Genomic DNA, 18,469 nt, shown 5'->3' with positions numbered 1-18,469 from the left:
AGTGTAGAGATTTTAGGGCTGGAGAGATATAGTCCCTGGGCTTAAGGCCAAAGATAAATCTTGCAGTCCTATTCTGGATTAGCTGGAGAGGAAGAAGGTAGATTAAGGAGATGGCTGTTGTAGTAGTCCAGCCTGGAGATTACCAGAGCCCTGGAGACATTGAGCCTTTGTGGGGAAAGGGAGGATGCCCCTGAGCAGGTATAGTTGAAAATGGGCCTTCTTGGCAATGCCCAAGATGGGAGTTTTCTTCGACTCCTCTCCGTTTCATTTCTCACAAGTTTCTGGTCTCAGAGGAAGGAGAGCCCATTGAGTGTGGCCATAGTGAAGGCGGGGGTAGGAAGGAGAGGAAATAGGAAGAATCCCAGTCTTCCTAGCATTGAAACAGCTCATCGATGGGATAGTACATACTTCAATTTAGTATTAATTTAAGATTGCCATGCAATGTTTTCCTTGAGTACTAGATTATCTATGCATGGTCCCATTTTTGTAATTATAAGAAAATTATCGGTTGCAAGATTCTGCTTTCTTTATCAATCATTATTTGCTGAAAATGTCCATAGCAATTACACTTCAGATTGTTTTCTAATAACTATGTTGATATGCCATGCTATATATTGCTATAGTTTACAGAAATGCTTGTTTGTGCAAAACAAAAAAGTCCTGACTTCGGTGGTATGCTTTACAAGTATAAGAACCAAATAAATGTTGAAGTTAAGAGCATAATGAAGTTAGATTTATACATTTTTAGTGGTGTTGCTACAAATCTACTTGTATTTCTCAGCCCTAAACCCTGTCATGGTGAATGTGGCCCACATTAAAGGCCAGTTTGCCTCACTAGACTGTCCAAATCTAATGAAGGCTTGTGCATGATTTTGTAAGATATTAAAAAAAAAGAGGAATATGTATTCATGACTTAAAACTATTGTACGACATTGAGAACAGGTATTCTGCATTTTTGCTCATATACGATTGCCTCCTCTTACTTTTTTCAGTGTTTCCATTGAGTTTGCCGTCCGTACAGAGGCAGAGTCTGGATTGCTCTTTTACATGGCCAGGATCAACCATGCAGATTTTGCAAGTGTTCAGATCATGGATGGAGAGGCCCACTTCAAATATGACTTGGGAAGCGGCAACACCAGCACAATGGTGGCCAAAAAGATCAATGACGGCCAGTGGCACCAGGTATGGGGGCATTTGTGGAGGGAAAGGAAACAAAAAAAAAGGATGTGAAGTTAAAAAATGCAAAGAAACAAGGACCTCATCACCTTCCAGGTTCCTCAAACAGATTGGTGAAAGATGAGTGTTAGGTCATCAGGGTATGGAAGGTGAAAGTGTTAGAGGGTGACATGTGAAAGACATCAGCTTGTCAGATGGGACTTCTCTAACTTAATCCCACTGAAAGATATTGATCAATGGTGTGAAGAAAACATAATGGAAGATAATTAAATGAGAAAAGGAGTAGCTAGAAGAAACTAGAAATTTTGTCAGTGTCTGAAATAAAAGTGGGACAAGAGAATGTGAGGCTGGGGAAAAGAGGACTGGAGAGGGACAGAGGAACACAGTGTCCGCCCATTCCACCAATGACTGATTACATTCTAATGTCTACAACGGAATGGCTTTGCTCTTTCTTTAAAGAGACAATCGTGAATATGTGACATTGGGTAAGCCTCTTCTGTAGCAGAGGGGGCGTTATTGCAGACAGCAAGACATTTCAGGGAAAGCACATGTTGGACAGAGGCTGCTTAGAACTGTTTATCATGGTCCCAAAGAAAAGTGGGAATTTATGTTTTTGTTCAGTTCAAGTTTCATGGTCCATCTCTATTCACCTGCTCACTTCTAGCCCCCCCTAAGTATTCAATCATGAAGATTGAAACCAGCAATCATTTTTAAGCTTATGCTGTTCTCCATTGGAATGCCTCAATGGAAGACTTATGCCCCTCCTGATTGCTGAGGGATAAGAAATGTGAAGCTGGCCTCGTTATGGACCCTAACTGGTGCCTTCCATTTGGTTACATGTGCTGTAGCAGACTATGTTTGGGGAGCTTGGAAGGTCAGGGCATTAGCTTGTGCTCCCATTTTGCCTCCTGGAAGCCACTGTCTTTGGAAGATCTTAATTGGATTTTTACATTTTTGATTGATTTGGTCATAGATTGTAATTTGCATGGTATTTTGCTTTTACCCTAGTTTATTGAGGATATTTAATATTTTGTTTCAAGTGATCGTATTGGATGTTTCAAGCATGAGTGTTGTAATTACTAATGTTGGGATGCAATAAAGAATGTCATTACAATATCACAATGTAAGAGACGCACAAGAAAAAACAATGACTCCAAAAAGGTAGCAGGCATACATGAAGAGAGTTTAAATTCCAGCCTGTCCTTCAAACTAATTGGGCATCCAGCCTAAAGTATAGGGCACATAGACAAGGAGGACTAGGCTAAGTTCAGATACTAGTATTCCTCACTTAATGAATGAAATGGATACATTAATCAGCAACAGCCAGATTTTACATCGATCAATCATTCTTACTGTTTCCTGCATAGTTTGCTTCACACTAGTTTGTGGTTGGTATCATGGATGGGTATGTCCCAACAGGCGGTTTCCTTAAATCTGATGTAACATATTTCCGATTTGGAGGGCATTGTAGGAGCACTTGGCATGTCAATGACACATGCTATGATAGAACTTTTCACTTTTGGTACTACTGTTATCAAATAATAACAGATTCATGGTGACCATACAACCAGAACACATCCTAAACCTTCATGGACCTATTTAACAACAGATAACCGTATCTGTGGATGTGCTTTCATTCCATTGACAAGGCACATTACTTCCACCTCCTCTCCCTCAAAAGGCTATGAGGCGACATTGATCTTGCTTGGATTTGCATCTCTGAACACAAGCTTGCATATACCTCGGCAGGTTTGCATTTTCCCCCAGCAGGCAACTGTGAAAAAAAATCAGAAAAACAAGAGTGTAGAACAAAAGCCGAGTATGGAGTATTAAAATGTAATGTAATTGTGCCTTTTTGCAGCATTTATTTCACCTTTATCTGACGCCCACATAACGAGCCCCGTATGAGTCTTTGGGACAGAACGCAGTATATCGGGGTGGTGTGCCGCAAGCTGAATTAGCCTTTGGGGCACATATCCACTGAACTAGTGCCCAATTAACTGCACAGATAGAGCTTTGATATTAATCTCATAAAACTGTTAGATTAGTTCATTAGGAAACCGCATTATTACGCATGAAATAAATGGTTGCAGGATATTGCCTCTGTCGGGAAAGAAAATAGCAGTATATGAAAGTTAAAAGTACATTGGCAATTGTGTAGACCTGGGGAAGGTGGCGTGAGAGGTGTATAGGATGCGTACAGGCATTGTGAAGGTAACATGACGCATGAAAAGTCCAATTAACGGGGTGCCAATTGCGGACGATTTCTGATTGAAACGCAACTTGTGCAACAATGTTTGGGATGACACCTATACTCCGTTCACAGAATTAGGAAAATGTCTGTATGTGGTTTTTAAGACTTCATAGTTGATTGAAAGTCTTGGATTATGGTGGGAACTGCCATCATTTTCTGAAACCATTACGTTTTAATGTCTGGGTTATACCCTAAATCAGTAAGAAATCTAATGAGCAACTTGACCATGATGGGCCCTTTTGCCTGCATTTGGAAACGTGTTAATATATTTATTTTACTTTATTAGGACTATTTAATGAGTTAGTACCTCAATCCTGGTGCTTTAAACCAACAATGGGGTAGATCTCTCTCCTCTGCAAATGCCTCCCTCTGGAATGGCCTCCCTGCCCCCTCTCAAACATGAGTCAGACCACCTGAAGTTCCGCAAGCAGCTCAAAACTTCCCTCTTATCCTCTGCTTTCTTGCTCTCCCTCCCCTGCTGACCTTCCTGACCACCCGTCTGCTGCACTGACTGTTGTTGGCTACCCCCAGAGTCTCCCTGGGTACCAAGCTCTTCCTGATCAGTCACCCCTGCACTGTCTCCGGGCCTCTCACGCACTTAGGGGCTGTAACTGTAACCTCTACAGTCCCTGACTCCTTGCACTTACCCAGAGCTTCACTGCCCTGGCCGCACTTACCCTTCCCTCTCCCTGGCACCCTTTCACCATGCACTTCTCGTTCTCCCACTTGCACAATCTGAATGACACAAGGCCTAGTAAAATAGTTTGTCTTGTCCTCCCTCTGTCTCCCCACCCTTGTCTTATCACGCCTAGAAACACTTGTGTACAGGCATGTTATAAATGACTTACATCAGTATCTGATAATATAATCCCCATTTATATATTTGCCATACACAATGTCGCCAGAAAAAGTTTGTTGTGACATTATATATGGTGACCATATATATGGGGTCAAGGTGAGCGGGTGTTACAGGGGTATCCCCGGCTCCCCATTGAAAAAAAGATTTTGGGGGATTCAGGGGTGTCCCCCACCTGTTGAATGTGATGATGTCCATGCAAAAAATTGCAATTTCTTGCCGACATTTTTGAGGGAACATTATCACATGGAAGCATCATATCATATAACAGAGCTGCCTTTGCTACCCAGCCTAAACCAACATTACCAACATCTGCATGGGAAAGACGTAGTATGTTTTCAATCTTTTGGGGTTTTATTAAAGAAAAAAAAAGTCCTATTCTGATTTGAAAAAGTTGCTCACCTGGATGTCATACAGAATGTAACCTTGTTCTCAGTCCAAACCTATCTTTTATTTCTAACTGATCCAACTACTAATATAAGAAACACATACTTAGCAAAGATAAGTTATTCTTACTCCCCCTTGCTTGGCCTATGCTGGCTGATGTATGACCCCCCACCCGAAAATGTCTCTGGAATTAATGGCCTTGACTTCCGAGAATGTGTTGTGCAGTTTTAACAAATAACAAATCTTCTGGATTGCCACATAAGTACAAGGGGAACACTCATGGCCACTTGGGCAAGTTGTTTTGTGTCTCTTTCCACACAGTCCCAGCAAGCATGTATCTTGAATTTATAGATCTTGCAGTTGGTGAACCACTGTTGCTCGCTCACCCCTTCAGGGTGTCTCAGATCGGTGCCAATAGCAAGGTCTTGTGGCCCCAAAGGGACCTTCTGCCTCCACTTGAGGTTTTGAGATACAGTAGGCTTACACCCAATGGAAATGGTTGGGATTTGTAGCCCAGACTGGGCTCTTATCCCAGTTTTCCCCCTCTCTTGGGTTGCGCAGTTCTTCTGGCCTCTTCTTGGGTATTCCTCTTAATCGGTCTTTCCTCTGGATTCCTTGTGGGTTACATTTTTCAAGTTTGTTCCCTTTAGATATTGGCTTTGTTTTTGGTTTTGGGCTTCTCAAAAGCCCTTGCGGGTTGTGGCTTTCAACTTCACTCCCTTTCGGTATTTTGCTCCCTTTTGGATTCTAATAACCATTCCTGGGCAATGGCTTTCACCTGCAAGTTACAAGCAAGTGATATTGTACTGAATATGCAGGTAATCAAGCATAGGCTATACGTCTAAATGCCTTCATCTGCAACTGTTTGCAGCTTGCAGTTCTCCTGGTGGTCACACACTGCATCAAACCTGCTTCACACAGGACCCGACTATACCTCCATAGCAATAATCTGTCCCTTATTTTAACCATTGAGCACCCTAAATGTGAGTCTTTGAGATGACAATCAAACTGATGGCTGTAATTGCAAGTCTGCCTATCTTCTTTTTTCCAAAGATAAAAATATTTAGGGCCAAGCAAAAGGGCATCCTGTTTGTTGATGGTATTTCCAGTAGCACTGTAAGCCCGAAGAAAGCGGACATCCTTGATGTAGTGGGTATGCTGTACGTTGGAGGATTGCCAGTGAATTATACAACTCGAAGAATCGGCCCGGTAAGTCTCATCTTTGTCTACCCACCACAGTTGATTGTTATGGCATGCACTGGCTATGGTTGATTCAAATACAGTAAGGTTTCCAGTACGTGCACTTTGTACACCTTTGGAGAAATGCTGGTTCTCCACATTTCAAATAGCCAGAGTAAGCACTTCTTGTCAAGATACGTTTCTCCTAAGGGGAGACTACTGGTACATTTCAAAAAGAGTTCAAAACGCTTACATCTCAATTATTGTACCCTTTCTGAACCTGTTGATACTCTTCCATGGAAAGTGCAAGCACTTATTGGTATTCTGAGATTGTAAATACAATCTTCTTATCCTTATACAAAAGAACCTTCTGTGGCCGTCCTTTGAGGTCAACTTCGTGGAATGCTTTACTTTACAAAACGTTTTGAGCAGAAAGGTGTCAAGGAGGAAGGAACTGGGATTCTGAAGTATCCTGCATCAATACTCCATGTGCTATAGTTTTTATGGTCAGTGTGATCAACCCAGAAGCAATTTTTTTGTAATATGAGATACTCTGTCTATAGTTGTACTCATCCTAACTCAAAAATAGATCACAATATTGAAACCAATTACACAAGCCAATCATTGATATGAGCGATGAATCATCTGATCTCTGATTGGTTGTTCTGACAATTCCCTTACAGGAATAACAATATTCTGTGGATGCTTCGCTAGTGATTCTTTCGTCCGTCGACATTTTTCCAAGTTTGAAGTTTTGCTATTTTTGTAACTTTTATTTTTAAACTTGGATTTTTACCGCTGAACCCTGTTTTTCTTCACCCTTTCTATCTTCCTTACTGCATGTGCATATCTTTGGGGTGGGGGATGTTTTCTTTGAAGAGCCCAACATGAAATATGCACAGTTAAGAATCTACTGAAAACAACGGACCAATGTAAAGGTATGTCACCCTACTCTTGTCCTCGTGTCCAGTTGATGCTCTTACTCTAAACACTGTACATCAGGGGTAGCCAAACTGGTACCCACCAGATGTGTTGACCTACAACTCCCATTATCCCTCACTTCTGACCATGCTGGATGGGGCTTTTGAAGTTGTTCGCCAAAATATCAGGTAGGTGTCAGGTTGGATACCCCTTCTCTATATAAATAGAGCCACCATCATATTGGTATTAGGAACTACACGAATCCTAAACAGTACTATGGTATGTTCACTAAATGGGCAGAATTCAGAAATCTTATTTGCAGCTAAATAACCCAAAACAATTGCATGGCCTTTTGTGAACAGCTCTGGTTGCTATTATTCCCTGTGTTCTACTCTTCAAAAAATCTAGCAAAAAAAAGTTGGAGCCAGCAATATTCCCACTTTTGTTAATTTATCATGTAAGTAGTCAGTGTACTTATCCATTGCTTCTAAAGATGGCATCTATTTAGGCATTCTGGCCTTTGTAGCCCAATAAGAGATACGAGTGATGTTCACACTGTGCCAGTATATCGTTTTACACAAACATTGATGGATACACTTCTGTTTATCTACAGTGTTGAATTGGATGCAAGCTGTGTAAATAAACAGAAAACAGTGGTGCTTGGAGGCCGAAGCAGAAACGCTTCTGCAGAAAGCTTTCCTTAGCAAGGCTTGTGGCAGCTATATTGTCATCCTGCACAGGAAATTCATTAAATTAGGATGGTTGGTAGCTCCCAAATAAACTGCAAATAGTGTCGTCATATGGAGCGGTTGGAGGTGAGAGGGGTTCACTGCAACAAAATGGAGGACAGCTTTAAAGAAGAGTAATGTTTTGACTAGGCCATGCCCACCTCTCCCACAAAATCATCACACTAAGCTGAAGCAGTGCTTCAGCGGCACGACAGCGACATGCGGGCAGCACATAAAGTGTGTCACTGGGCTTCATTACGAGTCAGGCGTTAAGGGTTTTACGGCGCCGTAAACGGCGCCGACCCTTAACGCCTGATTATAAGGTCCCTTTGCGGGATGGTGATTTTAACGCCTGCTTTTTGCAGGCGTTAAAAACCATGCCGCAAAGGGACCTTGGTGCTAAGTACGGTGCCGCAATTTGCGGCACCGTACTTAGCGCCTTCCCCATTCCCATTATGCCCTATGGGGCAAGAATGGGAATGGGGAAGGGCCATGGCGGAAGGGGGAATTACCACTCCGCCAACCTCGGAATGGGGTGGTAATTCCCCATTCTGCCATGGCGGAGTCGGAAAGTTACCGGCATGGACCATGGTGCTATTAGCACCATGGTCCATCCGCCAGGGTCGTAATGAGACCCACCTCACTCATACTGGATTACCACCTCTGGGATTCGTCGGTACAAGCTGGGCCCCACCCACGGTACTCCGCCGCACCTCTCCTTCTGGACACAGACAAGCGAGGTCTGATGTCAACAGACACCGGGGGCTGCTGCTGCATGACTCGTCGCCAATGAAATAAGGAAAGATTCATAGCTGCAGGTAAATAACAATGCTTTATTGAAGTGCAAGTTTCGTCATAGCAGCCCCCAGTGCAGCCAGCATCCACAAGCAGACACACTCCGGCTCAACTGACTCTCTAGAGCACCAACAGCTTCAGGACTACACATTGCAGTCTACTGCCCTATCCTTCCATCCACCACTCCCGATATATACCAAACTCCTTATCCTCTTCTTTAAAAATCCAGGCTTTAGATAACCTACTGATATTAGTAAAGCTCATTGATATATTGTACAAAGAGATTAATGATGGAATTTAGCAAGCAAGTATCGAGTTTAAACACCTGGGCTTTCTATTGTAGCTTGCGTTGCATCACGTTATCCTTGAGAGTGACCTATCTATCTATAGGAGACTGGTTACCCCTCCCTTATTGTTTAGGCACATCGAGTCACACCTTTTATGCGGTTTCTTTCGAGCTGTTTGCACAAGTGATAGACCACATGTAGCATAAACTCGAGTGAGTGTTTATTTTATTCTGAAAAATGTTTTCAACATACACAATTAATAAATAATTAAGTCACACCCCTTTGAATGTTGTTCAGTTGGTGGGCTGACACAACAAATCACTTGAACACACAGGATGTGACTGGGGATTAGTATGCAGTGATTATGCACGCTTATTAGAGAACCACAATGCAGCGAGAACTGGGTATGTTGAAAACTTTTTTTCAGACTAAAATAAACACTCGCTCAAGTTTATGCCTGTTTGGCAGGCCTTCATTCAGGCCCGAGTTCAGTGTTTGCACTAGTGTGGCACAGAGATTTGGGCAATTCCCTACCGTCAAGGAATGGGTCAGACCTTTAAGAGGGTTACATAAGACTACACCAGAGTATCCAGTACTCAGAGAGAGGATGTACATTTTTAACCAGAGCCTATATTAGACCTGACGGTACGAAACACATGGGGTCTGGGGATAGTGGTCTATGCTGGAGGGGTTGTGGGGGCGAAGGCATCATGCATATGCAGATTTGGTGGCACTGCCCTAAATTGAATCCATACTGGCCTGATCTGGTATGCCTATACAACAGGATTGCCATCTCGGCTCTGCCTGTGGACCCCGCTGTCTGTCTACTGGGTCATTGGGATAAACACTGGGTTGGGGGCCAATGTAGGACGCAGCCTATGATCTTATTCCTGTTATTGATAGTGAGGTCTGCTATAGCCGCATTTTAGAAGTCGATAAAATCCCTTCGATTGATGGCTGCATATCTGGTTGGTCATTGTTGATGCAGGAGAAGGTTATATATAGTGTGCAAGACAGGCGTTCAGCCTTCTTTGCAAAATGGGGCTGTTTTTTGGAATACATTAAAGTTAACAATAAAGATTACCAGCTAACACACGCGGTAACGATCCTTGGGCTTGTTGGGAGTGTGCCTAATTCTCTTAAGGGCTAAAGAGAGCCGTGAGGGTCCAACGAGGCACTAATATAAGGCGACTGTAAATACATTGTCCATTAATGGCCCACCTGAGATCCAGAAGGATAGTCATCCTGGAGCAGGAGATACCATGGCCTTCCTGTCTGTTCCCACGGTCCGCACACCCTCCTCCTAATATGCAGAATGTGTGTATTTTTCCATCCATGTTTTTATTGGTCTTTCTGATGGTTTCTATTGTTTTGTCTTGCTTTGGAATGAGATGTTAATCTGATTGTTAATAAACATGTAGCATACATCTGTGTTTCCGCTTATTAATAGAGATCAGAATACAAAAAATAAATATCTTAACTTATATGGTAAACAGCTAGCATCCGATAATCTCAGTGTACATCATCCTTTTCAGGATGGCATACATGTCCCGAAGCACTTATTTAGCACCGGCAAGAGTTTCTTAGAGAAATACGAGAAGCTGATCTATAGTTTAATATGGCAGTTATTATGCAAAGAGGAAATTCGGTACAATAATCTCACTAAATCTAAAGATGATATAGTACACACTCTGTTATGACACAAATATTCGAGACACAAAAAGAGAAAGGCTGCAACTTCACATGGCAGCACAAGAGCAGGTCCATATGGCAGCCCTAACTACCCACTGTAAACAGATAGAGGGAATATCGCCTATGGTTGCAAGGATATAAGCATAGTCTTAAATTGCAGCATCGGTCCGAATTCATGCAGATATGCAGGAATAATGATGCACGTACTCTTTGACAGCTAATTAATGACAAGAATTATAATAACACGTTGGCAGTCGGGACTGTTTTGCTTTTGCTTGGCCACGTGCGGAGAACACTTACACTTAAGTTTCCCCGGCCCCCTGGCAAAACAAGTTATTGGACTCAATTAGCCTATGTGTGATTTCTTGCACATCTGTTATAATAAAACAAAATGGCTTGCTACAGGCCCTTTCTTCACACAAGTATATATGAACTCAGCATACATGAACATACACTTTTATCTATCTTTTTATAGATCTAAGTGGCATCACTGTTAGCAAATTCGCAGAAGACACCTTCATCTTGGCCACTACGACACTGCTTAGTCCCTCAGCAGGTAGGCAAAGAGATCACTCGTGCTAGCGGGGTCTGAGCCGGAGAGTCCTCCCACTCAGCAAGACTGCATCACCCAGGGGTCCAGATTCTAACTAGCTTTGCCACAAAATGCCCTATTCTCTTTATGGGGCATAACCCCGCCCTTCTCAGTTATGACTACCCTCGGCCGAAGAGCAGAACACAAGTGGAAGGGGCAGGGAGTGGAAAAATCCAGTCAGAAGTGGAAAAACCCAGCACCCTTCTCCTCGCATTCATTCCCAGAACCCCTTATCATGCACCTGCAGGACGCTCCGACTCCCTGCCCGGAATTCGTCTTTCAGTGGACAATACAACTATTCTCCACAATAAGTCCACTCAGCAATAATATTTATCTGACTATGTGACCTTGCTCTGCTTTTGCTACTGAAATGCTTATTATCTGAGGCCCGCAGAGACGCAGACTTTTTTTATTAAGGTGATGGGAGATGAGTGTCCAGAATGGCTGCGCACCGACGCCATGTTGTTTTAGCTTGCATTTCGTACAAGCATTAAAGGGACCACTTGGGAATTCTATATCAAAGAAACCGTTTTCAAGAAACCTATGCCCTCTGTACTAGATGATCAGAAAACTGGAAAACGGGTTTATGAATATAAATGAGTTATTGTTTAGTCAGTGAAAGTGGTAACGCATTGTGAGTCTGCATGAAAGTGAATCAAGTGTAGCTAGGAGAAGGAGAGTATGGAGTGGCTGTGAAGTGAGTGTGTGAGTAAAAGAAGGGTGTTTGAATAGGACGTGGGTGGAGCTGTAGTAGCAGTGTGAATGTATTCCTCCATCCCCTGCTCTATTAACCCCTTCCTTCAAAGGGTGGAGGACAGGCCTAGAAAGTATAAGACACCTCGGAGGGACAGAAGATGAGCGGAGAGAGTAAAGGCAAGTGGGCATGGAGAGAGATAGTGTAGAGAGGTGAGGGAGAGGAAAGAGTAAGCACAATAGGTGAAAGACTGGATAGGGCAGGGCATCTACCCCTTTAGAACACTAACAACTTGGTAGAGTAGGGAAAGCAAAGTCGGCCCTGGGGGAGTTTAGTAAGATACGGCCACATGCCTTTAGGTTGACATTGCAGCTTATTTATCCTGTTAGGGAGGAGTTGTGTTCACCCCCAGTACACTAACACAGACGACTGTCAGATGAGATGGAGGGCCATAGGGCACATGCAAAACGCCCTTGAACTATGCTTGAGCACTGGAAGTGTTTCCTGAGCCATCTTTGACAATAGGAGCATGCAGCATTTTACTGCAAACACCACAAAAAATAATGAATCAAATTGTTGCTGTCAATGCAGAGACACTATACAACCATAAACATATAAAGTTTAAAGATTTTAGCAAAAACCAGAAAAGCCAATGAGAATCTGGGATACTATTCTTTAAATAGCCATAGACATGGAATAATTTCTCTGTATTTTGATGGATGAGGATCTATTCAATCAGTGTAACTGGATTTAAACCAAATGCTTGCTTATCATAATGCATAAATGCCCTTAAATTTATGATATAGATAGTGCAAAAGTGGAAGCTAGATTATGGACCCCTTAGTTGAGAAACCTCCAGAAATGTGCACAATGGACATGTTAGCAAGTTTACAACCTCAAATGGCTCCATTCAAATGGGTATCTGTTTTTTGGAGCTAAATTAATGGCCTAAAATAAAATGAATTAAACAAGGCTTTCCTTAAAGAACAAGAGAGGCACCAGTCAACAATTATGTAATTTGTTGGAAACCTAGGCCTCCTGTTGACTGTTATGACAAAAAATGAACCCTGGGAAACATGCATAATCAAAGTATGTGTACAAATGTGTGCAATACGCTTTCCAAGGTTTTGTGTCTTTTTCAACAATATTTAAAGACTGGCTTATCAGAGCAGAAGAAAATACGGAGAACTGTATTGATTTGCTATTGAATACATCACAGTACCAAAACATGTATTAAATCGTTGTCTTATTATTGCTGAAGGCATTTCAGAAATTACGCGTCTTTAAACAGGAATAGTCCTTTTGGAAAAACCCCAAAATATGCACAAAACATTTGAGTGTGACTTCCTAAAATAATCCAGGAGGCTCAGATTGTTTGTGGAAGAACATGGCACAGATAAAGGAAAGTCTGGATTATCGTCATAAGTGCAATGCTCCTGTATTCCCAGTCTATGACGAATAGCCATTTGTAGTGCATATGTCCTTTGTAGAGAAATGTATCTGCAATTTAAATCTATGTCTATTCAAGGACCACCTTCTCTGTAGTTTACACCACTCTATATAAAATTGCTTAATGCGCCAATAAGCATAAGATAATCTAAATGGCACTACTCTAAACATAGTCATAGTTTTCAATGGCACACGTTTCTTTTCACTTAAGTTAATGCAATCTGGAGACATACAGGAATCAACACAACAGTTCCATGTATACTAACATACATATTTTTCACTCCAGATCCTTGCATTGAGATTCAAAATGACCTGCCTGAGTCTGGTGATTGACCTGCAACGCCCCCAACCCTTCAAACTGCTTGACTGGGGAAATTGAAACCCTTTAGAGAATTCAACTTGTGTTGCCTAGTCGTGCTTCAGAATTTACAATCATAAACCACGAAGAGCCTACACAAAGGGTCTTGGGTCTGACTGAAGTGCTTCTGGAGGCCAGCCCAAACCATAGCAGATCAAGCTCCAGACATGTCATAAAAACTGCATTACCCCAGAATTCACAGAGAGGTTACTGAACGATGTGGACAGCAAAGGACATTTGCTCTCACACACATTGATATTATTAAAAAGGAGTATGTAGGCAATGCACTGACACTGCACACTCAAAAACCTAGTTCATATTGACATTAGTGAAATCTCGCATTACATGGTTGATTACTAAATTGATCGCTGCATTGCAATGGAAGCTCTGATCAACACGACATTTTGACAGATATTACTTCTATCTACAAACTATCCAGATATGTAAGATAATTATAAATATAGCATTCAATGTTTTGAATAGGTAAGAAATGACAAAAGCCTGTAACAGCGATGCAGGTTATCATAGCGCAACCTTTCAAGTGTCTAAATTAGTGGTCGAAGTGTACGAAAATAAGTAGCAGAACTATGTCCCCTACCAGCATGCCCCCACACACCACAAACCCCAAAGCCACAAATGTACCTGCTGTTTAAATGAACGGTCAGTACAGTGCATTGAAAGTGCAAGCATCAACTGCTTCCTACACCTTTATTTTAGAATGAAACCATTCTGGAACTGTTTATTGTACCTCTACTCTACTTTCTTTTATTAAGTTTTCTTTTAAAAATAAGACGGGCACCTCTCACACCGACTTTGACCACTGGTCTAAATGTATGCATCGATATACTGAATCTGAATAAATTCATTGTATTCATTTAGCATATTTTAATTAGAAATTTGAGTCAAATGCAATTGGACTTTCTTCAATTACAGATCATGGGATTGGAAGCCACACCCCTCTCACAAGGTGGAATCGGAGATCTATATAACTGCATGTACATAGATGGATCCAGATTATGGAATATAGGGAGATGAACATTAAGAATTGGAACAAGCTGGTGAAAGGAGAACAGAGCTTAAATGACTGCCCTCCAAGCAGATTGGAGACCAGTCCATAAAGAGGATGACCAATCCATGTTTCGTGATTGATTTACAAATAACCACCTGAAGGGAGGGTTTCCTGAAGCATTCCAGGCTAACTGGGGTTGTTTGGGGGCTTAATTTACCTTTTGCAATGTGGCTTCTGATTTTGGAGAGTTAGCTGAAGACTCAAACTGTCCAGATCGATTGAACAGAGTATATCAGGGAAGTTGAAGGGCAGGGAATTCCGGGTAATTCAATTTGAGAATAGGGACATAGCTACTGATCACTCACTTGGTTTCCCATATAGCTGGGGTGATACAGGGTATGTACTGTGTCATCCCAGCTATATGGGACACCAAGTGAGTTACTACTTGAAAAAACAATCTACTTTGCATTGCAAAACAAAATTCTTTAAAATAAAATATAATTAGTGGCTTAAGGCTGTCTGGAGTCATGGAATCATTGGAAAATAACATTTCCTAGGGTGATATTGTCCATTAGGGTGATATTGTCCATTAGGATGAATTCCTTCTGCATCTATTTTTGTTGAGCAAAGTACAGCTCCCTGTAGTCCCCTGTTTTTCAATGCGCAGACAGACTCCTATGTAATGTAGATGGGTAGTGGGTAACATCGTGTGTGTACTGTTTTCAAGCATGTGCAACTTCTCCCCTATGTATGCCTGCACAACTTTAATGCCAACTATATGTGTGGTTTTCAGCCTGCATTTATTTACAGGCTGAAAATCTACTATTGCCCTGTAACACATACAACTAAATTTGAATACAGTTAAGCATGCAGCTTTAAAGTCACACACATATATAGTAGGAGACAAATGCAAGCTGGTGACTGTCTACATTGATTGATTGGTTCTGGAGCGAATCAAATGTTTAATAAACATTTGCATCATGTTGAAATGTTATCATTGAGAAACTTGTATTCTTGTATTTAGGGAGAAGCCAATGTATAATAGAAATTATTAATATGCCTAGTATATGTTAGAATACAACACACTTATTATCTTGAAACTCATTGAGGCAGCAGAAACTGAACTAAAGGGTATTCCTTCTACTGAAGATGGCAATACATTTGGTCCCAAAATTGATGGCAATTTGGTGAGCTATGAAGAGGAAATATAAATGACCTGTGTTTACGCTGTTTTAAGAGACAAAACGGATTATGAAGCAGGCAGGGTGGACACTTTTACCAAATGTTTTGACAGCTTATGCAAAACCTCCAAGTTACAGCAGCTCCCATCTCAGTCCAAGGAAGTGGGCACTACATCTTCTGAATCAGATGTATCAAATTAGGCTGAATTTATTTTAGAGGAAATGCTGCTCCTGTGGCAAGATGGAAAACGGGGCAGAGGCTGAGGCCACAACATACCAGCAGGAAGAAAACTTGCAGAGGTCAATGTGGGAAATGACTCAAACAAAGCTCCACAGAGCAGACAAACATGCTTTGGGGCCAAATCCAAGAAATGAATCCCATGAAGAATGCACAGGTGATTCATTTGTCTACGCATATCTTGACTGGTTCGCAGTTGGGTGTCTTGTCGTTGGGTCTCAATTTTTGTCCCACCACCACCTTTGATTATGTGTAAACCCATCTGGACTATGATCAGTTTTTCTGCAAAATCAAGCTCAAATGTTTTTCAAATCTATATCCCGCACAGCAATTACTAATCTACTAATTTCTGAAATGTCATCTCTAACTGATCTGGCCACTTTGGATGATGCTTCTTTTCATTCAGCTAATATCAAATTTGGCGAGTTTGACATATAGTTGAGAAGAGACCGGCCAATCAGAATCAAGGCTAAATCTAATTCAATCCTTCCATGCCCACCAGGGATTGCTTAGAGGCATTCATGGCTTAAGCATTGCTGACCTATGAGGTTACGCCAGGCATCCGTTGTTACCACGGACGGAATCTAACACACTTGTACATTTTGTAGTTCCTGTAAAGCACTGAATTGCAAGACATTGTCATAAAGCCAACTGACAATGGTTCCAACATTGTCTTGCAGGATCATCGTGATTATGTGGCTGAGAGACACAGGCAACATAGGGATATAACCTGTTATTCGGCTCTGCCCTGCAATCCTTTTCCTGTCATGCAGTCAGAATTGAGTTGAGGGCATTAGTCATTAAATGGTGTGAGAGGGGCCTTTTGAATGAAGATGTACTTAAATATTTGGTTCCCTCTTTTTTCACCAGCCCCACCATCTATTTTCTGCCAAAAATCCACAAATCTTTAGTGCATCCACCTGGAAGACCATTGTTACATTATCAGGATCTTTGTTGGAGAATTTGTTACGTTTTGATGAAACCTTGTATCAGTGTTACCTTCTTATTTACAGGACACCAATGATTTTTTTACAACAGATCAATGAGGTCCCATGTTAAGAGGGTTTGATTTTGGCCACTCTCCATGTTTATTGTACACTTCCATCCATCATGAGGTTGGCATGAATGCTTGTAAATATTTTCTGGAAACGTCCTTAGAATTTTAAAATGTCCCAAATCATAATACTGTGTGAAAGGAAATTTAGTCTTTGCAATAATGTGTTTATTTTTGAAGGATTTTTGTTGCATCAAGTGTGTGGCACTGCTATGGCAGTATCTTTTCTCTTTCCTGTGCCAACCTGACGATGGCCTGGTGAGAGGCTTTTTTGTCAGATCATTTATCTGAGAATTTTCCTGTACAGATAGTGAGGTCTAGAACACAATCTCACTGCAGCTATGGCATTCCATGAAAATCAAATTCACTCTTTTCGTATTGATGCTTTGACAAATTCAATCCATTCACATTCGGTACCCTTCCAGATGACAAAAACATTGTCAATGTACCTCCACCATGCCACAGTCACTTTGGATACGTCTGGGTTAGACACCTCTGTGTATAAAAAAACCTAGCAGCTCAGCCCTTCCCCTACATGCCACAAGCAGTCACCCAGCTAGCTGCAAGAGGAGTATCCCTTATGGTGAATTTGTCAGTTATCGTAGGAATTGTACTGACATCAAACAATTTGATAAAATCTGTGCAGCAGCCTCAGTCAACTTTCTAGCACAATGTTATTCCAAGGTTGTCATAGAAGTGTATATGTTAAGGCCAGAGTGCTTCATAGAGACACTCCCCCCCAAACCAAGTACCAGTGATGACACACGTCTGTCACATTTGACACATCAGCGTCCAATGTGACAAAAATAGTCCAGAAGCATTGGCATGTTCTCAAAATGGACAAGGGCCTATCCCCTTTACTCTCACCACACCATTACTTACAGACGGTCACAACTCACGTGAATGGAATCAAGCTGCCTTGGTGACTTCCAGTTGTTATCTTCTTTACTGTTCTCTCCAAGGTAGTAAACACAAAGAAAAGGATTCTCCTCAAAAGAGGGCGACCTTCCGTTTGAGATGCTGTGCTGTCCTTAGAAAAAACTGGCACCACTGTGTTTCAAATGAAAGAGCAGTGTACTAATCAGTACAGCTGCTGGGAGAAAGAGAAAGAAACAATAGTCATTTACAAGAACTCACAACAGTGTAATTGCAGCCTGAATATATCTAACATGTTTTGTCAGAAGATGGATTGTGGAGTGAAGAAGTAGGTTTTGACAAGAATAGGATTCCAGAGAAGGAAAGGACATTAATTATCTAGGTGGTGGTTAGTGGGAACTAAGCCCGATGAAACGAGGGTGCACTAACAGAGTTTGACAACACTTGGTATTCAGCAGCATAGAGTCCAAAGTCGTATACCAAGCATTAGAACAACTGAAGGCAGAGATAAATCCTGTATGTAATCTAGAAGCACTACCTCTTATAGGAACGTAATGCTCTTCACAACAAGATAAAACAAACAAGAAATAAACGGTAATGTAATATCACACGCAATTCGTTAATCAGACCGAGGTCGTTACCTTGCAAGCAAAAAGGTGCAGAAATGGATCCTTCGGCAATCCGTTATGCAGACCGTAGTCGTTACCTTGCGGGCGGTAAAGTACAATGGAAGATGTCCAGAG

At 41.7% G+C, this 18,469-nt stretch overlaps 1 protein-coding gene across 7 annotated transcripts in view; it reads left to right on the top strand.

Moving 5' to 3' along the window:
- LAMA2 (laminin subunit alpha 2) overlaps positions 1 to 18,469 on the top strand; it is a 3,027,572-nt gene that overhangs the window by 2,868,608 nt on the left and 140,495 nt on the right. For all 7 annotated transcript variants that reach the window (XM_069607473.1, XM_069607470.1, XM_069607476.1 and 4 more), the window contains 2 exons: positions 993 to 1,182; positions 5,727 to 5,882. In XM_069607473.1, coding sequence (XP_069463574.1) covers positions 993 to 1,182; positions 5,727 to 5,882 — 346 coding nt within the window. The remainder of the gene's footprint in view (positions 1 to 992; positions 1,183 to 5,726; positions 5,883 to 18,469) is intronic.

Source organism: Ambystoma mexicanum, chromosome 4q, assembly GCF_040938575.1.
Source record: "Ambystoma mexicanum isolate Mex_15411 chromosome 4q, UKY_AmexF1_1, whole genome shotgun sequence".
Classification (NCBI taxonomy): Eukaryota; Metazoa; Chordata; class Amphibia; order Caudata; family Ambystomatidae; genus Ambystoma; species Ambystoma mexicanum.
The sequence above is the reverse complement of the archived record's forward strand: the minus strand, read 5'-3'. Positions and strand labels throughout refer to the sequence as shown.